This window comes from Chenopodium quinoa, unplaced genomic scaffold (genome assembly GCF_001683475.1).
Source record: "Chenopodium quinoa cultivar QQ74 unplaced genomic scaffold, ASM168347v1, whole genome shotgun sequence".
Lineage (NCBI taxonomy): Eukaryota > Viridiplantae > Streptophyta > Magnoliopsida > Caryophyllales > Amaranthaceae > Chenopodium > Chenopodium quinoa.
This window is the reverse complement of record NW_018744704.1, coordinates 6,251,034-6,277,966: the sequence shown is the minus strand read 5'-3', so window position 1 is coordinate 6,277,966 and position 26,933 is coordinate 6,251,034. Positions and strand designations below refer to the sequence as shown.

At 36.2% G+C, this 26,933-nt stretch overlaps 1 protein-coding gene, 1 long non-coding RNA gene and 3 pseudogenes across 2 annotated transcripts; 1 reads left to right on the top strand and 4 right to left on the bottom strand.

The window, feature by feature from the left end:
* Nucleotides 1-319: 319 nt before the first annotated feature.
* LOC110703020 lies at nucleotides 320-5,278 on the bottom strand. The gene is made up of 9 exons (XM_021880775.1): nucleotides 4,112-5,278; nucleotides 3,498-3,849; nucleotides 2,380-3,379; nucleotides 1,775-2,268; nucleotides 1,498-1,678; nucleotides 1,147-1,269; nucleotides 916-1,053; nucleotides 624-827; nucleotides 320-508 (listed from the first exon to the last, which is right to left on the bottom strand). The coding sequence occupies exons 1-9, from the start codon at nucleotides 4,344-4,346 to the stop codon at nucleotides 320-322; spliced, it is 2,916 nt and encodes a 971-aa protein (XP_021736467.1). The 5' UTR covers nucleotides 4,347-5,278.
* Nucleotides 5,279-6,403: 1,125 nt separating this feature from the next.
* On the top strand, nucleotides 6,404-7,524 carry LOC110702970. Its single transcript, XR_002507640.1, has 3 exons — nucleotides 6,404-6,646; nucleotides 7,160-7,283; nucleotides 7,413-7,524. It is a non-coding gene; the product is annotated as an uncharacterized LOC110702970 (long non-coding RNA).
* A 1,705-nt stretch (nucleotides 7,525-9,229) lies between these two features.
* Nucleotides 9,230-12,099, bottom strand: LOC110703019 (annotated as a pseudogene).
* LOC110703018 lies at nucleotides 11,873-13,165 on the bottom strand (annotated as a pseudogene).
* Nucleotides 12,838-20,727, bottom strand: LOC110702969 (annotated as a pseudogene).
* Nucleotides 20,728-26,933: the final 6,206 nt, after the last annotated feature.

Below are 26,933 nucleotides of genomic sequence, written 5' to 3'. Positions count from 1 at the left end.
ATCATATAGAAACCTTTTTAAATAACATAGGTACCATTTTTTTATAACATAGGCGCCAAATTGATAACTAATATATATTTCACTAAACTTCTTGAATGTCAATTAAAGATTACATATCAAAAGAACTACCAATACCACCAATTCAAAAGCTTTGTATGAACTGGAATCATATCATATTGTTCTATATTAACACTTATACAATTTTGTTAGATTATCCATTTGTTGATGCAAACTACATCATTACATTAGATTTCCTACTTCTGTGCAAAATACAAATACTTCCGAGCAAAAAACTTCATCCACATATTCGTTAGTCTGCCTATACTTTCTTTTCCTTTTTACCTTGCTTTGTTTTCTTCTTAATCCCATCAAAAACATCTTTTGCAACTTGACTCCTTATTAATCTGAATTTAGATAGCTTTTCAAGAACTTCATCTCTGACAATGTTCATATCAGATAATACCAGAGTAGCAGCAATCTGAGCTCTCAATGTCCGTCTAGTTGAAACCTAATATATTAATTTAAGCAAAAATTAGAATAAAAAAGCTAGTTAAATTCCATGGAGGAAATAGTTAATATAATAAAAATTGAAAGCCAAATAAAAAAAAATGAGACGAGATAACCGTTTTCAAAACATCGCAGTCGAACACATCAGCTCCATCAAAGTAAAGCATGCTGACCATAGTATAAATGCCACTATCATTATTCTTCTGTTTTCCAGACTTCCAATTTACAGAAGGTGACTCCAAAGTATACTCAATCATGTTCTTCACTGAGTCATTACTTTGAGGAAGGCGTTGATCAAGAAAAGTACTCAGCATATCACTCTAGGCAAAATAAATTAATACTTTAGGTTCCATGAAGCATATCCTAACTAGAAAAATACAAATAAAATCCAAAATATCATATTTTTACCAGAACATCAGAGAACTTCTCAACCTCACTCATGTACTTTGTATCATAACTCATATTATCAATGAACTGAAGCTTTTCTTCCTTCAAATTCACAACAATTAGGAAAAAGTGCTCATTCAAGAGTATAGGAACAAATATCTGCAATAAATAAATAAACAACTATTAAGCTTGAAAAACTTAATATAAAAGTACTTAGTTGAAAAATGATTGTCAACATTTGCAATGTATTACCAACTCAACATTTGCAATATCAAAATCATTGCAAGGAATGAACAACCATCTTGACCAAATGTCAAATAGCTTGTCAATGTCTTGTGTGTTACTATCTGTGTTTGCAACTTTCAGTAAAAAAGCCTAAAAAAGAACAAACATTAATAAATATTAAAAAAATTAGAAGGTAGAGTTATTTTTCTTAAATGTAATTACTTGCATTACATAGTGACTGTTTTCATTGCATAGTGAAATTAATTTATGAATCATAGTGACTGTTTTCAATACATAGTGAAATTAATTTATGAATTTTTTATAATGAACAACTACCATTATAATGATGTAGTAACTAAATAGCCGAAAGATGCTTACACTTTGAGAAACACCAAAATATAGTTTTTGAGGTCCATGTGCACTACTCTTCTGGTTTTCATTAAGCAACATAGCCCAACAATCAATAATAACAGAAGATATAGCAATAGCCGGTGCACCTAATGAAAGGAATTCATTCCTTGTAATCTCAAATGGTTTGCCAAAAGATACCAACACCTCACTGTACAAGGAAATAAAAAGACACATGTATATTAACATAGTCACTTATTATTAAAATTTGAAAATAAATAACAAAAAGAACAATGACATGACTTACTTGAGATCGAAACCATGATAATCACTAATGCAGTAGTCAACAAGTTCCTGGACAACTGCATCCAAAACCTTCATATCCTTATTACTTGACTTCATATATTCAGTTACATATGTAACTTTATCACCAAAGAGACTAACATCCATAGCAAGGGAGCATTTAGATTTTCCATTACTCAAAACATGCTCAAAACCTATCCTTGGAACCTCACCAACTACAACATTAATCTCTTTTGCAGGTGCACCATTATCATCAATATCATCATCATCCAAACCATTAGGCACTTTGCTTACCCAATTTACAAGAGACACAATCTCATCAACAATTTCATGAACACGAGGATTCATAAAGAATAAATCAGTTTGGGACATTGGAGGTGTCGAAGTTGAAGTATCATTAGATTTACGAGTCTGAAATAACACTTTCAACTCATTCATGTAGAAGTTAGATACCACTTCTAAATCTCTTTTCATGAGCAAAAACTTCTCATAAACTTCCTGTGAAAAAAAAATGTAGCACTTAGATTTAATAAAATAATTTGTGACAAAAAAAAAAAAAAAAAAAAAAAAACCAAACAGACAGACAGAATTAAAGGGTAAAATACTTACATCAATAGCAATTGAACGGATTTCCTCATTAGACATTGAACTGGCAGGTAGCTCAAACTGAATAACACCCTTAACATTGCTACGGACACCTTCATAAACAACAGATTCTTTTCCAGAAGTTTGATTCACAGGAGCTTCCTTGAATTGATTACAAACAACTTGTCCATCCTCAAATTGCAACTTCTCACTCACTGGATATGTATCAAACTCAAGAATTCCACACCCAAAACCCTTGGACAACTTTTCATTTCTAATTCTATCTCTTATATCCACATCAGTCCAATGTTGAATTAAAGGTATTGTAGAATTTAACACAACATTCCTAAACCTCAATCGATGAAAATAGATAATCTCTAACATCAAAACACAACCACAAAACCATTCTATATTTCCTTCTTTGTAGCTCTTCACGGCTTCACAAAGTCTATCTAAGACATATTTTGACCAATTATAAATTCTTATTTGATTAACATCAACCAAACACTTTACAATTCTCAAATCCACAGTTCTGTTGGACGTAGGTGCTAAAAAACTTGAAAAAGCATGCATGATAAAAAGCTGTCTGAATTCTTCCCCGCCATCTACTAGTAAAGGGATCTTAGATTCCAAAAAACCCAAAGGAATCTGATCATTCTCACCCATAAGACCAAAATGAGACCTCCATTTAACCTTTAAATCATAATCAGGGTTGATGACATTAGCACAACGAGAAATTTCTTCAACTTTCTTAGATGTTTTGCAAGGAAGGAAAAAAACATCATACACATCAAATTCAGTCACAACAAAATCTTTTTTACCATCAATAGTAAACATGCAGCTACCATGATCAAAACAATCTACCAACCATGATAGCATATCAGTTGCAGTTCGTTTCACCTTCAAAGATAACAAACCTCCAAAGCCAATTTCTTTAACAGCCTTGATTTGATCATCTGAAAAAGTTTTAATCATCTCTACTAAATGAAATGGCCTGCAACGTGTTTTAAATCCTCGTTGCACCCTGTAACAAGACATACGAAAAGATAAACAAAAGAAACCAAAATAGTAGCCTCTTTTTATAGCATAGTGACCTTTTTTTTAAACAAAACTTCAAAAAAAAGAAACAAATATTCACTTACATATGTACATCACTATCTATGATTGCAGATTCTTGCCTATGAATCACAATGTTCTTATCCTTATTTGCCTTCACTTTCTTCACTTTAAGACCTTCATTTTCATCCAACTTTCTCTTCTTAGCTGGCAAAACAATAGCATGTGAAGAAGAAGACTCATTCTCCTTCTTTCCTTCCATCACAGTTGACAAAGGTATAGCATTCTCAATGTTAGAAGGTTTCTTTTTCTTAGTGATAGCTTTCTTTTTCAATCCTTTTTCAATACAAGCATCTTTATCTCTGTTAGTATCATCATCGATCATTTTGCTTCCACCATCAATATGCTCTTCATCTTCATGATCGAGATTGATACATGCTAAAAACACGCAAGCATATAGTTATATATACAATTATCTTCATTTTCATCTAGCAAACAATTATAATATAGCAAACTAATAACTTAAAAATAATAATCATTGTCATTGATATAGTGACCTTTTTCAGTTACATAGGGAACTAAAAATATAGTAACTTTTATATTAATATAGGGACCTACATTCTATAGTATTAGGAGACTATCATAATAGAGCAACTAGTATATTAAGGTTAATAATCCAAAAATCAAACATTCATCATACCTCCTGTATCTTTCAATTTAACTCCTCCTGTTGAGCTACGAAGGCCTCTCCTTTTTTTAAAAGTAGCACCACCTCTAGTTCTCACCGTAGGAATAAAATCTAATCCAAATCGAATGAAAATCCTTGTTGCACCCTGTAACAAGACATACGAAAAGATAAACAAAAGAAACCAAAGTAGTTGCCTCTTTTTATGGCATAGTGACCTTTTTTTAAAACAAAACTTCAAAAATAACATAGTCCAACACCCCTCCAAAAAGATTCAGTTTATTTTGGTTTGGTTTAGAACAAGTTCAGGTCATATTCATATTTATGTCTTTTGACAACCAATTTGTTTACGAATAAAAAAATCAATTCAGGTCAGGTCAGGGCAGTGAAAATCAGATCAAACTAAGGTATCCAAATCCTCGAATTCTGGCTACCTTGATTCAAGTTCAAAACAGGCCTAATTCAGAAATTTTGAAGCAAAATCCAGTACAGAGTCAAATTAACCATGCACATATGTCAGACTAGAAGTACACTTTTCAACAGTCAAGAAAGTCATGTAGATGTCGATTTAGCATGATCAGAAGCAATCTATCACAAATCCACCCCAGATGTCTGTAGCTCCTGGGTTAGTCGCTTAAGCAATCTACTCAACACCAAAAATCGGACATATAGAATCAAAGTCAGTATCTTAAACCAGGAAGCATTCTTCATACTTTATGTTCTTTCTTTCTTTCTTTCTTTCTACGGTTGATGTGGAAAGAGTCTTTGCATCAATATCACAAACACCAGAAAATTTATCTAAGTGCAAAAGGCAAATAATTCATGTAGGAACCTAATGACATTTGATGCAGCTGAAACCACTTCAAATCACAAATAAGAAAAGACAGGTTGTAAGAGAGAAACACAACAGCATCAAGGAACACCAATGCAACCAAGGCAGTTAGTCCATCTCCAAACATGTCACCATGTTGGTCAGGTCTCAATTCCAGATCATCATTAGCAAGAGATTGATGACCATTCCTGTTGCCTACACCAAATGGAACACGGGAAAATACAAATCGAGTTGGACACCAAGTGGAAGCAGGAACCAGTGTAGCTAATTTATGTCTCCAAACTCTCACTAATTCACTCACAAATCCACTAAAAACACTTCAAATTACTCAAAATTCGAATTAACTACTCCAAACTCTCACTAATTCACTCACAAATCCACTAAATACATTTCAAATTACTCAAAATTCGAATTAACTACTCCAAACTCTCCCGAATTCACTCACAAATCCACTAAAAACACTTCAAATTACTCAAAATTCGAATTAACTACTCCAAACTCTCCCGAATTCACTCACAAATCCACTAAAAACACTTCAAATTACTCAAAATTCAAATTAACTACTCCAAACACAAACACACACACACAATTCGCATTTTAGCTATTCGCATTCCTAACAGGCATTAATTCGAAATCAAAATCCACAAAAATCAGCTAAACTCGAAATCAACAAAAACAAAATTATGCTCAACAAAAATCGTGTTACTAAGAAGATGAAGAAGAACAACAAAAGCAGAATTTCGAGCAAAAATACACATAAAAACCTAGTTTACTTAAATTAAGAAAAATTAAACAAAATACATTTAAAAAATACTTCTACTAAAACGAAACTTAAGTTGAAATTCAAAAAATAAAATCAAATCGAAAAAATAAAATAAAAAAACTTGCAAAATTACAAAATTAAACAAAAATCATACACGAAAAACATAATAGACATTAAATTTTCGGTTGAATCTACAAAAAAGTACTCATGAAATTCCAGCAAACAAAATTTCAGAAACCTAATAACCTCAAATCGTGCAAAAATAGCGAAATTACCACAAAGAACTCACCTGATAATAGATCGTAGAGCTGAGAAATTGCTAAAAATCAAAGTAATTGAAGCGGTGTTGCTGAAGGAGTTCGCTGATGGTAATTGAAGCGGTGTTGCTGAAGGAGTTCGCTAATGTCGAGAAATTAGGAGAGAGAAAGTGAAGAGAGAAGGAAGAGGAGGAAGAAAATAACAGAGGAAAGAGAAAGTGTTTTCGCGGGAGGAGAGAGAAAATTAGGATATATATACATTAAATATCATCCGCTAGATTATAATCTACGGCTGGGATTAATTGTTTTCATGTTTTCACCCTAAGACTTGTTTTTACATGATCCTAATCCTATATATATATATATATATATATATATATATATATATATATATATATATATATATATATATATATATATATATAGAGTGTGGATCATGTAAAAACAAGCCTATAGCTGAAAACATAAAAACGGACAATCAACACCGTAGATTATGACCCATCAAATCTCACGGCTGAGATTAAAACACATATTCTCCCTCAAATCCCTAACTCACCGTCCAAAATTTCCTCTCTCCTCAAACTTGCAAACCTCTTGTCTTTCTCTCTCCTCAAATCCCAAAATTGAACACAAATTGCTGGAAATTGAAGAATTTTTGTTCAAATTTCGCATAAACAACCTAAAATTGCTCAAATCAGGTACGTTTTTTTTTTTTTCCGATTTTGTTCAAATTTTCATGAAAAACGCATGATGTTCAACTAGATTTTGCGATTTTTCAATTTGATTTTTCCAATTTTAATGCGATTTTTGTGATTTGATTTATGCGATTTTCAGATTTTTAATTTTCGATTTTATTTGGCAATTTTATCAAATTTTTTTCCTGCGATTTTGTTCGATTTCTTGTGCGATTTGCGTGTTTTGTTCATCAATTTTGTTTGATTTCCAGTGCGATTTTGTGACTTTTGCTCATCAATTTTTTCGACTTTTTTTCATCAATTTTGTTCGATTTGTTTGATTTTGCGATTTCCTGTTCGATTTTGTTCGATTTCCTGTTTGATTTCGCTTGGTTTTTGTTCGTTTTCATTTGTGATTTTTGTTCAATGGCAAAAACCTTATGTTCCTGGGTTACTTGATGAAGTGAGAATAGGTCAGAATGTTGTTGTCATTTCTTGTAAATTGAAATTGTGATTATCTGTGGATACTACATTCAGAAATGGAGAGGCAACAATAAAAGCCTTTGTTTCTGTTAGTTTTCTCTTGGAGACCAGCCGCTTGCTGCTCAATTTCAGGAAATTCCTGCAGAGCTTCGGATGTCAGAAGCTGAGAGGGTTGGATGTAGGCACAAGCACTTGATATATATTTTTGTCAAAATAATGAAACCACCTAATTAACAATGCTAATTTGTATTTACTTGTTATATATTCTGGTTTATTGGAAATTGATTGGCTTTATTGCTGTTGGCAGATGAACTTTTGAAATCAACTGTGGCGGACAAAATTCCAAGTGATTTGGAAGGCATGGAAAGTACTCTGGAGAGGTTGCTGGCTTTAATTGAAATGGACCAAAGCAAACCTGATTTAAAATGGATTAACGCAATTCCTATCAACAAGAACACAATAAGTTATGGCCTTTTAATTTGAAGTTGATTAGAAAGTGAAATTAGCCTAACAGCCTTACCAAAAGATGACCATCACCTCAAGTATGACCCCACCTGTATTAGAATTGACCCTACTACTACTGCTTGAAGTTATGCTATGCCTAATAGTGGCAAAAGTTATACAGTTTATAAAGTATATAATGTATGATATTGGTGTTTGATTCACTAATGCCTAGTAATGGCAAAAGTTATACAATTTATAAAGTAAATAATGTATGATATTGGTGTTTGGTTCACTAGTCCTCTTTGGCTCTGGTGGTGGCTTTCAAGATTCTTGAAACCAGAGGTCTAGGGTTCAAGGACTAGTGGAAAACCAGCTACAGAGGAAAGATACTAGATGAGGTATTACAAAACACCTTCCTTTTGATTTTTGATATAATTGTAAATTAGTGGTATGCTGAGTATTACTGTATTGCTTTACTGCCTTTTATTTTGTTGTGCAATTTTAATTTTACAAATAGTATGTCAATTACTAGCATTGCTAGATTGTTACACTGCACGGACATAATTACTTCATAGAAAAATTATCTCAGATTCTATTTCTCACAAAAGAATGAACAAAAATGAGGGTCATTTGGCTTGTTGCTAATCAATCACCCTTTCATTATTTCAGTGCAAGTTCTGTGGCAGGGAGGGTACTATTACAATGATACCAAAATCTGGCCGCTATCTAACAGGTGATGACTGTGAAGCTGGAAAGTTTGTCCGTTTGATGAGCTTTGACTGCCGGGGTTTGGAGCCAGTGGACTACTCCTTTGGTGGTGACAAGGAGGAGTGGGAGAAATTATCTGATGACAAGTAGGAGCATGAGAAATTATCTGATGACAAGGAGCCCGGAGAAGGAGAAGTTATCTGATGATAGTTACCTTACTTTTGTAAATAGTGACATCTATAAAAATGTGGTCAATGTTGTCAAAATTTATATAATTACCTTATTTTTATATATAGTGATCTTCGTTATTTTTATATATAGTGACCTCTGTATAAATGTGGTCAAAATTGATATAGTTACCTTATTTTTGTATATAGTGACCTTTATGTAAATATGGTCAAAATTGATATAGTTACCCTATTTTTGTATATAGTGACCTCTAAGTAAATATTCTAAAAATTGATATAGTTACCCTATTTTTGTATATAGTGACCTCTAAGTAAATATTCTAAAAATTGATATAGTTACCTTATTTTTGTATATAGTGACCTTTATGTAAATATGATCAAAATTGATATAGCTACCCTATTTTTGTATATAGTTACGTTATTTTTATATATAGTGACTCTATGTAAATATCGTCAATTTAGATAAAGTTACCTTATTTTAGCATGTAGTGACCTTTAAAACGTTGCGTTTGTCAAAAAAAAAAAAAAAAATCTTTAAAACAGTTGAATTGATTATATGTAAGGTCGGAATGATCTTAGGGCTTTAGAACCGTCTGATCTTTTGTGCTAGTAATGAATGGCTAAGATTGCTTGTTTTTAGTTTTCACCATAAGCTCTGTTTTTAGCGGAACCTCCCCGTATATATATATATATATATATATATATATATATATATATATATATATATATAATTAATTAATTTTTTTTTTTTTTTTTTTTTTTTTTTTTTTTTTTTTTTTTTTTTTTATGATTCCATCCCTAATGAAACCACAGCAAAATTTCTGATGAGCAGAATGAGTGTCAAGCAAAATCCTAAGATAACGTAAACCACAATCAGTTTCGATTTTCTGACATGAGGATCATCAATGCCAGAGGCCATCCAAATGTTTTGAAAAATCTGACCAATGACAAAGGTGAGATGAGCAATAGCAACAACGGAAAAGTACAAATAGCCTTTATTCTGGTTCAGGTAGCTTAAATATGGCTTGAAACCAGTGTCTCCTATTTCTCTTTCTTCTAGTTTAATCAACTGATCCCCTTTTAATTCTTGATACTGTTCCTCAATATTGTCTCTCTTAATCTCTTTAGAAGTATAATAATGCCTTTTAAAGTTGCTGATTTCAGCCATCATTTTAGTACCAACAGTCTCTTTGTGTGCGTCTACAAGGTCCAAAAACTCCGGACATGAAGCTAATAGCTCATGATACAGTCCTTCCTGAAGGACTTCACCATTTGACATCAGCTGCAAACAAGAATTTTTTCTTACATCAATGCTTTCAGGGTATACGTGCATAGAAAAATATTCCATAATGTAACAAAGTATTGTGCAGCAGTGCAGGTGATTATAGTCAAACAAAGATTCAAGACACAATGGAAGTATCTGAAAGCTTCTTTTCCAAACATTAACAGTTGAGATTAGTTAAGAGCATGCCTATCAAAGGAGAAAAGCATCAATGAAGTGACGGAAGACTCACCAAACAACAATGAAATGCAGGAATAAATCAACTTGATGTGTCACAAGTAAGACAGTCTTTTCGGCTAGTGCTTCCATAATGTATTCCTGCCACAATTTCAGAAGCCAAATATCAGTTTATACTATGACTAAAGAAACTAAAAATTACATTGTCACAGTGAAAAAGTTACATTAAAGAGGCCAGTTGCAGTGTGTGCATCAACAACACTGAATGGATCATCCAGAAGATAAATGTGAGCATCTTGATATAACGCACGAGCAAGTTGAATTCGTTGCTTCTGGCCACCACTCAGATTAACTTCTCTTTCTCCTATTTCAGTCATGTCACCATTAGGAAGAAGTTCAAAATCCGTCACCTGTGAGCACCTACAAAGAGTTTCTTGATATCTCAAGTCATCCATAGCAGATCCGAAAAGAATATTATTACGATTTGTCCCTGTTTAGATTCAAGCTGGCTGGGAAACATAAGCAATCCTCCCATAAACTTCCACCTGTAAGGAGAAATTCTCCATATCTTGTTAATTTTCCAACTATAATAAGTAACGCATGAGTCAAAGAATCTAAAAAGGTAATTAGAAACATTACAGTTACGTCTACATATGGTAATTCTCCAAGAATTGCATCTAGTAATGTTGATTTTCCTGAGCCAACTTCTCCGCATATTGCTACCTTTTTACCAGAACGAACATCTAGGTTTATGTTTCTTAATGTTGGCTTTGAAGGATTCAAGTCCCACGAAACATTTGCTGATATCATGAGAATGCCATGGTTTATACCTGTCATACTTCCATTTTTCCTGACATTAACAGTTTGAAATTCGTGCTGCAAGAAATTTCACAAGTGGTGCGAATGCAACTCTTGCTTGAATGATTACACTAATGACATCAGGGATAGTTGTGATGGACTCTTGCACCAGGAACAATGTTGCTAGAAACGTGAAAACATTGCTGGCATGTAGAGGAGCTTTGAGGAAATAACATGCCCCAAATGTAGCAGAGGAGACCAATACAGTAGATGTCCAAAAGAGAAAAAAGTGGTATTCTTTTGTAACTGCACTGCTAATAAGTGTCTAGATTCTGTTTTCCTCAATGCCTCGACTGCATTTTTGAAGTGAGTCTCCCAAGCATACAACTTTAGCACCTTCTTGTTCATGAAATCATGAGAGCCTCTGAGCAAGCCTTTAGCCTTGTATCTTGAGCAATCATCAAATTACTTTGGAACTTATGCTGTAACTTGGCAAGGCGAGTGTTGCAAAGTACAGTTAAAACAATCACTACCAATGATGCAACAGTTGCAATTCCTATTGTATAGATCAATATAATTAAAACGAAGCAAAGCTGAAGGACAGTAGTCCAAGCCTGATGAAACCAAAAAGGGAATTCCCCGATCTTGTAAGCATCCACAGTTACAAAATTCATTATCTCACCACCAGAATGCATCGTCCTGGCGACATTTGATAATCGTAGTTGCTTCCTGTAAACCGCTGCAGTGAGCATGGACCTTACTTTAAGGCCAATCAATCTGCTCCTGAAGTACCATTGCCTTTGTGACAAAGATTCCAAGAGTTTTGAAAGAAAGAGTGAAATTGCCAAAAGATAACCTTCATTTCTGAAAGCTTTTTTTTCCCTCAGCAATCTCAATGAAGGAATTCAGCAAAAGTGATCCAGCTGATAGCATGAGTGTCTTCAGAAGTGCAACAAATCCTGACATCAGAATTTCCCTCCAATGGCATGCAAAAATGGTCCATATAATTAAGGATTCCGATGGTTCCTTTTTAAGTTTACTGAATTGGTCCTTAAACTGCAAGTAACATGATCCTTCTCTATCAATGTTGCGTAATTTGGGTAAGTCATTCTCCTCAAGAGTCTTATGCCTACCCGATGTTATCAAAGAGTGATGAAGATACCGGGTGTAATTAAGCTGTATTTACTTAATATTTTAATATACGTACAGGAGTCATGTGACCTCTATATGGTCTTGTATATATTTCTAGGATCATGTGATGCTTTGTCCTATGTACAGGTGTCCTAGGGTGTCTAGAATCCTCCTAGGTTTTTGGGTGTGCTGCAGTATAAATATGTAATGAATGATGTCAGAGAGAATTAGAATGCTTGAATGAAAAGATCAGCAGATGCCTTCATCACCAATATTTTCTCTTAGTCAATCTTTGAATTTCTTTCCTCTGAAATTCTACAAAGAGTTCATCCAACAGAGCGACATCTGACCTAACAAACCAGTTTTGGCAAACCAGGTAACTTGGGCAGCCGAATCATTATTATCGATGCTGTCATTATCCTCAGCATTTAGAGAAGTGTAAAGGGTACACTTAATGTTAGCCTCCCACATTCTTTATTTTTGTACCCCTTGTAAACACATAAAAATAGCAAACTTGCTCCTAGAAAAGCTAAACTATCTAAGGCCAGAATGACTGCTAGTCTTTCATGATTCTCTATCAAGGCTAATTGTTAAACACACCAACAACCATGTCACTCCATGGAAGAAAAACATAATAAGCCAAAAACTGAATGATCATTCCTCAACTAGTCAACTTCTATTCCAAATTCCAAATGCCAAAGCCTGTGTACAAAAGTCCCAAACAACCATTGTAAACAGCTGATGCTTTTTGCAAAGATGTAAACTATATATGATGAGCTCGTTTTTCGAGTTTTTTGAAAGACATTTTACAAATTAAGTTCCACAACAACATGGCTAGAAGTAGTATATCAATACAAACAATGGAAACGTGGTTGACACATGAACCAGGATCAACGATGGACACAAATTGAGGATTACAAGACTCATTAGCACTGTTCTTTGCACATTCAGAGTTCCCACAATATAAGGTCCACAGATCCTCCATCATCACTCTCCAGCTTTCTTTTTTTCTCTGTATTATAACTTATAAGTAGGCATAATAATCATCATATAAAAATCAATTTTTACCATAAAAATTCATCATATTCACAATATAAGTGATGCTTAACTGCTTGTATTATAATTATATAATACAAATTGTAACAGTAGTCTCTCAAACTTTAAATAGATAACAGTTAGTACAAACAGACACGAAATATAAAGGGAGGGAAATCCTTTAGCTGATATACGCATGACCAGATTGTCAAAACAGCATATCTGAAATGGTTAAACCTATACCTGACGCAGAAAGCAGAGGAAAGGGAAAAGAATACCGATGCATCGAAATTTCATTAGTCGAGCTTGTTATTTTCATCGGTACCACTTGTAATCTACCAAGCTGCATTGCTGCAATACGTATAAGACTAACAAAAATGTTAATTTGGATTTCTGTAACAATGACAAATGAGGACAAAATAATTGTGACTTACGAATTATATTTAGTAAGGCGTGGCTGCTATAGTTCAATGGGTTTGTTCTGCAGATTGGAAATGAGACCAATATTCCTTCACAAGTTGGCCAAATAGTGAATCTTCCTTCTTCATTAGCTCCATAGGATTGTCATATTCAACCAATTTTCCTGCAACAACATAACATTACGTTCTATCAGAACACCTTCAGTTCCTAGGACTTGAAAAATTTGTTAATCTAGAACATCTTTCAGTTTTTTGTAGCTCTTGCTTCTTGTCCAAGTGGCCACAAAAAAACTGGAAAAGTTGAAAGAAAAATCACCATCACTAATGGCAAGGACTTTTGTGCAATCCATCACGGTTGGTATCCTGTGGGCTACTGTGATCACAGTACAATCTGCAAATTCTGATCGTATTGTTCTTTGCAGAATCATGTCGGTTGCATTATCTATTGATGCAGTTGCTTCATCAAGAACCAATACCCTGCTTCTTCTCAATAAAGCACGTCCTAGACAAAATAGTTGTTGCTGTCCCATGCTCCAATTTGATCCATCCTCCATAACTGAATGAAAAAAAAAAATGTACAAGTATAATAGTGTAATAAATTGACCTAGAAGAGAGGCATTACAAGTAGTCTGATACTCATACTATTCTGTTAGTATAAATAAGGGAGAGTAGGCATAGTGAAAAGGAATCCAGAATATTTGAGTTATTATTTTGTTAGCTTTGGAGAGGGTCAAGTCTCTCACAATACTTGACAATTATCTTTAATTTTCTGTAAATTCAGCTTTATTAATCCAAATCACCAATTTCATCTCTTTAGAATCACTCATATTATGCTGGTTCATTACACAGTTGACTAGCTTGGTTTGATATAATGTCAGAGAATCATAACTTCCTCCACAAACAAAATGGAAAGAAACCAAGCCCTTTGTAATGAGCTGAGAAATTTTTACCTGCGGAATCTAAGCCGTGCTCTTTATCTTGGACAACCTCTTTGAGCTGACATTTCCCTAGAACCTTTTCAAGAGGGGGGGGGGGAATAAAAAGAGGGGGAGAACAATAGATAGTTATCAGCATTGCACAAAATACTGCACATGACAAATTAGATTACAAAAGAAAGGTGAAGTATACCTCCCAGAGCTGTTCATCATTATGCTGACACAATGGATCCAAATTGAATCTTACAGTTCCATTAAAGAGAGTAGGATCTTGTGGAATAATCCCAAAACGTGACCGTAGATCATGAAGTCCTATCGAACATATGTTGATGCCATCCACTATTATCTTCCCTGCCACTGGTTCCACCAACCGAAACAAAGCCCCTATTAGAGTAGTTTTTCCACTGCCAGTCCTACCCACAATACCGATTTTGTTTCCCCCTTCGAATGTGAAACTGACGCCTTTAAGAACCAGTGGTGTATCTGGTCTATATCTTATCTACAGGAAATCAATATCCCTTAGTGTAAAATTCTATCTAGAATCTGTCTAAAATAAATCCCGGTGAGCTAAAGTTACCTGTAGATTGCATATCTCCACTTTACCAACTGATGGCCAGTTTTCTGGAGGGCGGCAGTCTTCAATGACTTTTGGAGCTTCACTGGGAATATGCATGTATTGATCAAGCCTCTCCACACAAATGATATTGTTGGCTATTATTCATTGATTTTGGATTGAATTAACCAGAAACACATTTAACGAAAGACCATATGATAGGGCCATTCCAATAAAACCTGCATTATTTATAATTTTAGAATGATCCACAAAATATTTTACAGCAAGAAAAATCAATCTCCGTCCCCCTTATCTCCCAATATATAAGAGGTTCAAAACTATATATTCTGTATGACACAATACCACTCACCAGAGCTAAAAGTTCCAGTAGGGAGAAAAACCATGCACAAAGCTGCTGCTGCAAGAACAGTGGCACTGAGGGTCTCAAGCCTCTGAATCAGCCATTCACTAGCTGTAAAATTGTGGAAGAACGGACTTGCATTCATATCAATTATATCAAGACTCTTGGCAAAGAACCGTTCTTCCTCCTCAAAAGCTCTAATTGTTATGGCTCCAGCTATAGATTCAGCTAAATGGTTGGCAATTAAAGACTTTGTTGTGCCATTCATTCTCATCAACTCTTTCGCTGTCGCAAAATAGTATCTCTGTCGACAAGTCTTATAGCTCATTAGGTCTTGGGGGAAAAATTAAGGAAAAACAACTTGTAAATTTGCCAATAATTATCTTGTTTTAGCCAAGGTGGAGAAGAAGCCCTATCAAAATATGAGTCCATGTTAAGAAATTCAGCAATTCAGCCTATAGATTTAATATAAAATACATGACAAATATTTATCAACTAATATGAAGGATGGAGTTGGTTGACCATAAGCTTGTGGAATGTTCAAAACCTAATTAAAATTAATTTTAAAAATTCAAATATCCGGAAACTGAATCATTCTTGGAAAATTAAAGCAGCGCCTTTTTCTATATGATATCGTTACTGCATATTAATTTTGCATTAGCTTTCTCGCTACAATGTAAAATAAGTGTTTTGACACTCACTACTTCATGGAAATTTATATTGTGTTCTATGGACTTTCTTAGTTTTCCTGATGACACAACATGTAAACTTTTGAGAAGAAATTTAATAAACTTATGGTATTATTCACCAATTTGTTTACCTGCAATCTATTGCCAAATAAATCATTGGTATGCAGACAAACAAAACTTGCCAAGTAATAACTGCCAGCACTCCAAGATTAGCATATGCAATTATAGTAGTCTCTATTGAAATGAGAAGGCTGAAAGGAACATCAAGATCAACAATGCCCAAATCAGAAGAAGCCTGCAGGGGTGTAAACAAGGAAAAAACATCAGTTAACATCAGTACACACACCTGTATAAACTAGAGTTATGAAGCTTATAAAAACTCTATGCTCACCCGACTTAGTATCCTTCCAAGAGGTGTGGAGTCATAAAAAGACATTGGAGCACAGAAGAGAGAGTTCATTAACCGAGAAAATAAGGATTTAGATGCATTCAAGCCCATTGCAACAACAGCAAGACATCTGAAGAGTAAAAATAATGTCGAGGAAGCTCCGATGATAAGGTAAACCACAATCAACTTATATGTGCTGACATGAGGATTATCAACACTAGAGGCCATCCAAATGTTCTGAAGTATCTGGCCTGTAACAAAGATAAGGTTGCAAATAATACCTATCGAGAGGTACATGTAGCCTTTGTTCTGACTTAGGTAGAGTAAGTATGGCTTAAGACCAGTGTCACCCACTTCTCTTTCTTCACCTTTAATTAATTGATCACCTTCTGACACTTCATATTGCTTCTCTACAATGGTTCTCTTGATCTCCTTTGCAGAACTATTGTGTCTTCCAGATGCTCCGGCGTCAGGTATTTTTTCAGTTCCAGCAGTCTCTTTGTGTGCATTTACAAGGTCCAAAAATTCTGGACTTGAAGCTAACAACTCATGGTAAGACCCTGATTGAAGAATTTCCCCATCTGACATGAGCTACAATTAAGAAAAATATTTAGCAAGCTATAATTAGGTTTGTATGAAATGACGGAGCATATAAATACAAGCATGTAAGAACATCAGGAAAGTAATGGCTAACTCACCAAACAACAATGAAATGCCGGAAGAAAATCAACTTGATGTGTCACAAGTAAGACAGTCTTTCCAGAAAGAGCTTCCATAATATATTCCTGCAACAATTTCAAATATCAATGTTTCTATAAGTTATAAATAAAGTAACATAGGAATGCACAGATAGGATCAAAGAGTTACACTAAAGAGGCTAGTTGCAGTATGTGCATCAACAGCACTGAACGGATCATCTAAAAGATATATGTCAGCATCTTGGTATAATGCACGAGCAAGTTGTATTCGTTGCTTCTGACCACCACTTAGATTAACTCCTCTTTCCCCTATGTCTGTCATATCACCAAAAGGAAGAAGGTCAAGATCCTTAATCAAGGAACACCTCCAAAGTGTTTCTTGGTACCTTAGTTCATCCATGGAAGACCCAAAAAGAATATTTTCACGTATGTTCCCTGTTTGGATCCAAGCTCTCTGGGAAACATAAGCAATCTTTCCATAAACTGCAGCCTGCATGACAAAAATATTTTAAACCTCTAAATTCAGATATTCCTAAATCTTCTTGCACGAGAAATATCAAACATTTTAGATGTAATATTACAGCAGTCTTCTAAATAAGTAAATACCACTGATTAGTAAAGAATTCACAAATGCCTACATATACGGGCTTTTCAACTTAAACACATAAATGCATAACAATGTAAGAAATATGAGAAGTGCTTGAGGAAGCTTACAGTTCCCTCTATATATGGTACTTCTCCAAGAATTGCTGCTAGTAAAGTTGATTTGCCTGAGCCAACTTCTCCGCATATTGCAACCTTTTCACCAGGTCGAACAACTATATTTATGTTCCTTAATGTTGGTTTTGATGAATTTGTTTCCCAGTAAAGATTTGCTGACCTCATCTTAATGGCATGATCTATGTTCCCCATTCTGCTCTTCTTTTTGACATTCTGAGTCAGAAGCTCTGGTTCCAGAAGAAACTCCACGATACGTGTAAATGCAACCTTTGCTTGGATCATCGCACTGATCACATCAGGGATAGATCTAATAGGTTCTTGCACGAGACGCAATGTTGCTACGAAAGTGAAAACATTGCTAGCATGCAAAGGAATTTTGAGAAAATAACAAGCCCCAAATGTGACTGCAGAGACCAAAACGGGAGATGACCAAAATAGAAAACCATTGTATGACCTACGCATTTGTACACCTGATAACCATTTAGCTTCCACTTTCCTCAAGCCCTCAATTACATTCTTGAAGTGCGTCTCCCATGCATACAGTTTAAGCACCTTTATGTTCACAAGAGCTTCGGAGTAAGCCTTTAGTCTAGCATCCTGTGCGACCATGAGATTACTTTGCAATTTATGTTGTAATTTTGCTAGGGGGTGGTTACAAAGAACAGTTAAAATAATTATGGCTAGTGCTGCAGTGTTGCAAGTCCCACCGAATGTACTAGAATAAATAATGCAATGCAAAGCTGAAGGCTTGTAGTCCAAATCTGGTGAGCCCAGAAAGGAAACTCGCCAATCCTATAGGAATCAACAGTAATATGATTCATTATCTCACCAGCAGAGTGCATCATCCTCGCAGCATTTGATAATTGTAGCTGCTTTTTGTAAATCGCGGCAGTAAGCAAAGACCTCACTTTCAGGCCAATTAATCTGCATTGGAAGTACCACTGTCTCTGTGACAGAGATTCTAAGGTCTTTGAAAAGAAGAGTGCAAGCGCCAAAAGATAGCCTTTGTATTTGAAAGCCTCTTTGCCGTCTGCAACCTCAATGAAAGCATTCAGCAAAAGAGGACCAGTTGACAGGGAAAGTATCTTCAAAGCAGCACAGAACCCAGAAAGCAGTATATCATTCCAATGGCACGCTACAATAGTCCAAAACATTGAGGATTGTGAAAAAGGTTCATCCTGTTTCTGTTTATTCAACTGGTTCACGAACTGCAAGTAACAAAATTCAGCTCTATCTACATCCCTTAATTTGGGGATATCCTCATCCTTAATTGTCTTCAACTTACCCAATTTCATCAAAGGATTCAACCACCAAAATGTCAACCTGCTAAACAACCCAGCTTCAGCAAATGGAGAGACTTGGACAGCTGAATCAAATTTACAGCTACCATTAGCCTCGCCTTTCAGTGGAGTGTAAAGGGTACTTCCATTGTCCTCTCCATCTTCATTTATGCACTCCTTGTAAGTACATAATAACAGCAAAGTTGCCCCAAGGAAAGACAGTATATCCAAGGCCACTTTGACTGTTGTTTCATTGTTAACTATGGCAGCAAAAAGAGCTAAGAAGCAGAACATCCCAGCAGAGAGAAATGCAAAAATGGACAAGATTCGCAATGGGGCTCTTGGGAAGTACTCTCCTTTAAGGCTAGTTGTTAATCCCACCAACACCCACGTAAACCCTTGGAAAAAATATAAGACCCACCTATGAATTGGTGAAGCAGAATGATCATTTCTCAACTTTATCACCAGAATCCAAGTTCCTAAGCCTATGTAAAGTAGTCCCAAACAGCCATTTAGAATAGCTGATGCTATCTGCAAGGTTGAAAAGCTTCTATAACGAGTCCATATACCGACTCTCTTGGAGGAAAGTTTACAAATCATGTTAACTAAGAGCCCTGCAAGAAGCAGTATATCAAAGCAAATGATAAAGGCATGGTTGACACATGAGGAAGGATGGGTCACAAACTCAAATTGCACTCGAGTGCAAAGTTCTGTATCGGTAATCAAACAATCAGACTGTCCACAACATAAATTCCAGAGACGCTCCATCAATATTATACAACTTTTATTTCTCTCTAGAATCTCTGCATTAACATACAGATACAATCATCAGATAAAACTCATTTCTGATCAACTTAGAAATCTTCAATAGTATAAAGAAAATCTGCAAAAAATTCTGGTATGACATGCAAACAAATACCGCAATTTAGATGTGCATCATGCTACCAAAAGCACGAACTGTTTAAAGTACAATAATATAAGTATAGTTTAAAATATGAGAGCATGTTTGATCTTTATTCATGAACAAATATCTCGTATATAGTTCAAAATAAAAGAACATATTGTAACAATAAAGCTAAAATTATGATGAAAGGACATATGCATGTAAAACGAAAAGAACACTAACTAGGCACGTTATGAACATTGTGTTCCAAGGTGCATTATCTAACAATTGTAAAAATACATTAAAAGGAGAAGAAAGTATACTAACAGCAAGTCAATGAAGGCCAAATTACATCATTTTTACCAGCACCAAAATTTGTCTTTTCTCCTGCAAGAAAAGTTCAGCACTGTCAGTACTAACACATCAATTTTAGAAACTCAACTAAATATAGATTTTTTTTTTTTAATAAAAAAAATACAGAAACTAACCCAGAAAAGCTGAATTCAAATCAAACTTACATCAAAACATAATTAAGGGAACCCATCCGAAAGATGGGAAATTGAATTCTTGTTGACATGAGAGGAAAAACAAAAAACAGATTTTGATCACATTTGCTACATAAAAAAAAAAATTTAAATGTTCATGATTAAATTCATAACGGAAATTAATGCATCAAATTACATTTAGCTAAATGATTTGCTGCAATAACAGTAAGAAAATCATGGGAGTATAGAGTCAACAAAAGATTTGCTGTTGCTACTATATATAGTACTCCAATGATTCTTGCACACTAACTGTTTGATAAAATGCTTAGCTGAAAAAAAAATGTGATCTGGTAGAATATAATTTGTGGCCATGTAATTTGGCAAGGAACTTCAGAATAATTAGCACGAATAATATCACAAACATATAATAATTGTTTGAAGGTTTGGCCCCAAATCAAATCTACTTTCATTTAATTTAGTTTCATTATTATTTAGTATCATATTCGAAGTTACTAACGTGTTTATTGTTTTATAGTTGCAAGCAAAAACAAGCAAAGTAAGAACTATGTTCCTTTTGTTCTTATTATATTTAAATCTAACGATTTTTATTATGTTTGTCATATATTAATTGTTGGATTTGTTATGGTTAAATTGCTTCCAATATTAATGTTTATTCAATTCTATTGTTTATTGTTGATCACCATATTGCATGTTTAAAGGGAATATGTAATTAAATATAACGACTAATAAGATAATTTGGATGACCGATTTAGGTTCTTTTTTAATCTTGTTGTTAATTGAAGTGATCACAAATATTTTAGATTTATGTGTGCATTAATATTCAACCAATTTAGCCTAATTTAGTTTGAAGAAAATTGAATCCTTGTTTGTATGACTTTGAGATCACAAGAATACTTTTCGCAATAAGAATCGAGTAAAGGCTAATACGTGCGAAGTGGCTTCCATGATTTACTTCGTACCATCATCTCCGATCCTCCTTTCGTGGTTCCGAACTATATGGAGTTAGTAATCTCATGGATTATGAATGGGGTGTAACCTTCACGGGTAAATTGTTGTTGCCTATCATTGTCCCTTATTCGTGGTTGCTTTAAAATGATCCGTGAACGGTTTACAAGTTCCTTACAAAACTTGTTGGCGGCTCCCTACTTTATTTGTCCCTAATTGTATATGTCAAATCCCGCTTCCTATGATTGCCACGCATATTCACAACATGCTTAACTAGGCGCGCTTCAATCGACGCCTACACCTCTGTATTTTATTACTTGCTCTATTTCTCCATGTGAAAATGAAGGAAGTGGGGTTCGTGGAAGAATAAACTATGATAGTTGGGAGGTTAGAGAATCTAAAAATATTAAAATATGATAATTAAGGGTCAGCTAGGAGAGAAAAATTAGTAAAATATTGTAAAATATTTCCAAAAAAGGAAATAGAGCAAGTAATAAAATACGCCCGCAAATATAAAGTGAAGCAAGTAATAAAATACGGAGGGAGTATGTATTTATATGTTTATGTAGATATATAGGATATGATTTATTTGTAGCTAAGATAGTAATAAGTGTTGTCTTTATTTAACGAGGTTTAGTGTTCAAATCTCTTTGCATTCATTTTTGAATCATGACATGAAACAAAGATTGTGAACGATGATGTGGCGTGATTACAATGCGAGATTGGGTACATGTGGTATATTGGCATTTTAAGGAACGTTTTTTAATATATAAAATAAATATAAATAAATAATTAATTAAAAAATATAATAAAAGTATAGAAGTATCTATAGGTAACTGAAATCTTCCATCTATAATAGCAAGTTACCCGCTGACGTGGAACGGGATGTTGTAGGTGAATAAACCTTTTATTTCTTCTTTCTTCCTATTACGGTAATTCCTCTTTCATCTAATCTTATTCCTCCTCATCAACACCTTAAATTCCCTATTTTTTTCCCTTCGTATAAAAATATAAATTAAATTAGATTAGTGTTTTTGATAGTGGAGAAAATTTTTCAAGAAGTGACCTTAAATTACTTATATGCTTCCCTGTAAGATGGTTTTTAATTTATTTTTTTTTTCAGTTTTCTCTAATGTTTTTAATAGATTTTCATTGTAACTTGTAATATGCCAAACTTAATACACTAGTAGCATTATGCAAAAGTTACGAAGTACTTAGTTTCATTTGTTTAGGGTAAGAATACCTCATGTCCACGTGGACCAATCGCATGCTGACACGTGTCATCATCAGAGAGGTTCTGATAGAACCAATCCTCTAGTGACACGTAGCACTCTAACCTGTGAAAGGAGAACTGATCTCCTCTCACTATAAATAGAGGAAAATCCTCATTTATTACATATTCATAAATATACACACAAAACTTGAGCAATATTAATTGCAGAATTCTCTCGGAATCCGAGAGAAAAACCTTTACATTCCGCACTTTAATACATCCGGAAACGTTCTAACTTGATCGTCGGAGGCGGAACTCCACCCAACCGGAGTTTCTGTGGTTTTGCAGGTATAGGCGGTCGACGCGCATTCTTGGAATTGTAACTCTCCCGAGGGACTCCAAAAACCCCGAAACATTTGGCGCCGTTTGTGGGGAGAGTACTTCTGAGATGGCATCAGAGTCTGTACCGCCTGCTAAAGGCGAACGGCCTACGGCCGAAGCCGAGGTCTACACGAACCAAGATAGTGGTGACGACTTTGAAGTCGACACCTATGTGGCCCCAGACGGTCATTCAGAACAAGACGCACCCGATCCAAGGAAACAAGGGAACGGGGCGAAGACAAAGCTGGTCCAAGAAACCCAACCGTCCAGCCGGCTGGGCGACCCCAGGCGGCGGAGGGTGTTGCTCCCGTTACTAGAGACAAACTCATGAAATTCATGACGAGTTTCAAAGGGGAGATCAAGGACCTAATAAACAAGTCAATTGGCGCCAACAAGGGTCAGTCGGCCAAGAAGCCTTCTCCCTCAGGGAAGAAGCATGTTAAGGATCGTGTGCCTACTCCTCACCCTAAACCAAAGGGGCGGATGGGCCCATGATCGACCTTCAAAGCTCCGTTTCCCTGAATCAGGGAAAAGGAAAGCCATCTGGCAAGTTCAGCCGGATGGATAAAAAAGGACTTACTCAGATGCCCGAATGTTAATCCAACAGAAGAGAAGTCTGCAATTGTCTGAGTCAGCCTCAACGTCGACTTACCCAGACTGTTTCTAGAATACTTCAATGAAGTATTCTGAAACAAACCGAGAGAGTCAGTCACGTGGCATGTCCGCACGTACAGGCCCTCAGATTATCCAGCCGGCTCCGTATGTGCCCCAACAACCATACCTGCCGTATGGATCACCATGCATGCAGCCGGCCCTCTTTGGGGGTCTGGTGGCACAAAATTTCCAGCCCATGGACTGGCAGCTCCGGCTGCTAAACCTTGGGGAACAGCCGTCGGCGTTCTCCAGGGAGATAACCGAGGCGGCACAGCCGGCCATGGTTAAGAACGTGTTGTTGGTACCTATGATGGTACCACCAAACTGGAAGACCACCTAATGGCTTACACCAACCTCATGTACTTACAGGGGTTGGATGAAGCCGCCTGGTGCCGATGCTTTCCAGCGACATTGAAGGGCATAGCCCAACGATGGTTTGGCAATCTGCCAGCCGGTTGCATCAATAACTTCAAGACGCTTGCATACCTGTTCGCGTCCAACTTCTCTATGAACATCCCCGCCAAAAAGATAAGTCTTGACTTGGGACCTATTTGGCAGGGAGATAGAGAAGGGCTAAGGTCCTATGTCAGGCGGTCTAATCTGATGAGAATTCAGATTCAAGGGCTGTCTAACAAATAAGTGCGTGACACGTGTCACCTTCAGAGTGATTCATAAGAACCAATCCCTTCTGAACATGTGGCACATACTTCCAAACCCTATAAATAGGGAGATGTTTCCCCATTGGAAACCATTCACATTCAATACCAACCAACCGAGCATATTAATTGCAGATCATTTACTTCCGATCTCGTAATTCGAGAAGATTCTTAACTTCTGCATTTATTACAGACTCCACTCCGGTTCTAACTTGATCGTTGGAGGCGGAACTCCCCCAACTGGAGTCTCCGTTGTTTTGCAAATACAGACGTCCGGATTCCAGTCTTGGTGTTGTAACTCTCCCGAAGGACACAAAAAAAACCCGAAACATTTGGCGACGTTTGTGGGGAGAGTACTTCTAAGATGGCCTCCAAAGAGTCTGTACTGCCTGCCGAAGGCAAGCGGCCTACGGTCAAAGTTAAGGTCCAAACGGACCCAGATAGTAGTGACGACCTTGGGGTCGACACCTATGTGGCCCCAAACGGGTCATTCAGAACAAGACGCACCCGTTCCAAGGAAACAAGGGAACGGGGCGAAGACAAAGCTGGTCCAAGCAATCAAGCCGGTATACCGGCTGGACAACCCAAGGCGGCGGAGGGTGCCACTCCCGTCACCAGAGACGAGCTTATGAAATTCATGACGAGTTTCAAAGGGGAGATCAAGGACCTCTTAAACAAGAAGACTGGTGGCTCTTGTAGGGGTCAGTCAGCTAAAAAGCCTTCCCCCATGGGGAAGAAAAAGCCAGTTCAGGATCGTGTCCCTACTTCTCATCCCAAGCCAAAGGATGGGAACCGGCCCTTTGGCGACCTAACTAACATCCGATTCCCTACCCAGACATGTTCAACCGGATGGTTCAAGGAAGACGTTCTCGGATGCCGGATGCTAATCCAGTAGAAGAGAAGTCAACAATTGTCTGAGTCGGCTTCAACGTCAACCTACCCAGATAGTTTCTTGAATACCTCAATGAGGTGTTCAGAAACAAACCGAGAGAATCAATCACGTGGCCTGTCCGCACGTACTAGCCCTCAGATTATCCAACCGGCTCCGTATGTGCCCCAACAGCCATACATGCCGTATGGATCACCATACATGCAGCCGGCCTTCTTTGGAGGTCAAGCGGCACAGAATGTCCAGCCAATGGACTGGCAGCTTTGGCTGCTAAACCTTGGGGAACAACCTTCTGCGTTCTCCAAGGAGATAACCAAAGCAGCACAACCTGCTAAGGTTAAGAATGTGTTGGTGGGTGCCTATGACGGTACCACCAACCTAGAAGACCACCTGATGGCATACACCAACCTCATGTACTTACAGGGGTTGGATGACGCCACCTGGTGCAGATGTTTTCCGGCTACATTGAAGGGCATTGCCCAACGATGGTTTGGCAACTTCCTAGCCGGGTGCATAAACGGCTTCAAGACGCTTGCGTACTTGTTCGCCTCAAACTTCTCTATGAATATCCCTGCGAAGAAAACAAGTCTGGACTTGAGTGCCATATAGTAGGAAGACAAAGAAGGGCTTAGGTCCTACATTAGGCGGTTCAATCTGTTGAGAATCCAGATTCAAGGACTGTCTGACGAAGTGGCTTACACAGACTTCTTTAAGGGTCTGAAAGACAGATGAACCTTTAAGTTTGATCTCGTCTGAAAAAGGGTCGCTATCCTCCAGGATGCTTTGATGGAAGTAGAAGCCTACATACAGGCTACTGAGCTGTGCGCCATCAAGCAGCCGTCGGACTCCAAAAAGTCCGACAAAAAAGAGAGCCGGTCTGCTCAGCCGGCTAAAAAGGAAGAGAGCAAGAAAAGAAAAGAAGTCTAGGTGGCAGACTGATCGGGGGATAATAGGTTGTTGGTCTACTATCCTAGATCAAATTTACAATTTATATTCCTAACCTAACTCTATCAAGTTCACACTAGATAGTGGCAAGCTAGGGTCGAACCACAAGGACTAAGTGTATTAATTTGAGCTAATTAAACTAGTAGGAAGGTTGTGAGAAAGAGAGAGAAACAACTAAAACACTACTTAAAGCAATTAACAAGGTACTAGGGAAAGGGGAATCCAATTATGTTAATAAATTCAATAACAAGTTGCAATAGATGATCATTATCTCAATTAGGAACGAATAACACACTCAACTCACTCTCGCGCAATTAAGCATGCTAATTATCCTACTAAGCTAAGTCACTCCCGTGCAAATAGCCTAGCAAAGGTATGGAAGAATCTATACTCTCAATCAACTCACTTCCGCACAATTGATTGGAAGCACAATGAAGAACCTAGAATCAATTAGCTAAAAAGATTCTAGTCAATGTAAGCATCATCCAAACACAAGAATCAATAATCAATTGCATACTAATCACAACCAATCACTCAATCCATCAACCTAACCTTCATCCATTTCCCTAGAACAAAAACTAAGCAAACATAATGAAGATGAACATGGAAAACAAGATAAAACTAGAATTAAAGAAAGAATCAAACAACCAAACTAATTAACTACTCTAATCAACAATGAATTAAACCAAAACAAGAATTAAACAAAGCAATAAAGGTGAGAGAAAATTAGAAAAGCTCATTGAATAGATGAGAAGAGAATCCACAAAGTTGCTTCTTCAACCTCCCAAATCTCCATTGAAATCCAAGCTTTCTCTCTCTAAACTACTCCTAAACTAGAGAGTGAAAATTCTAATCTAACCCTAATCCTAATTAGTGGTGAAAGGAAATGTAAAACTCTCCATTAAGAAATCTAGGAAGTCTTCTATTTATATTACAAGAAAATAAAGAAG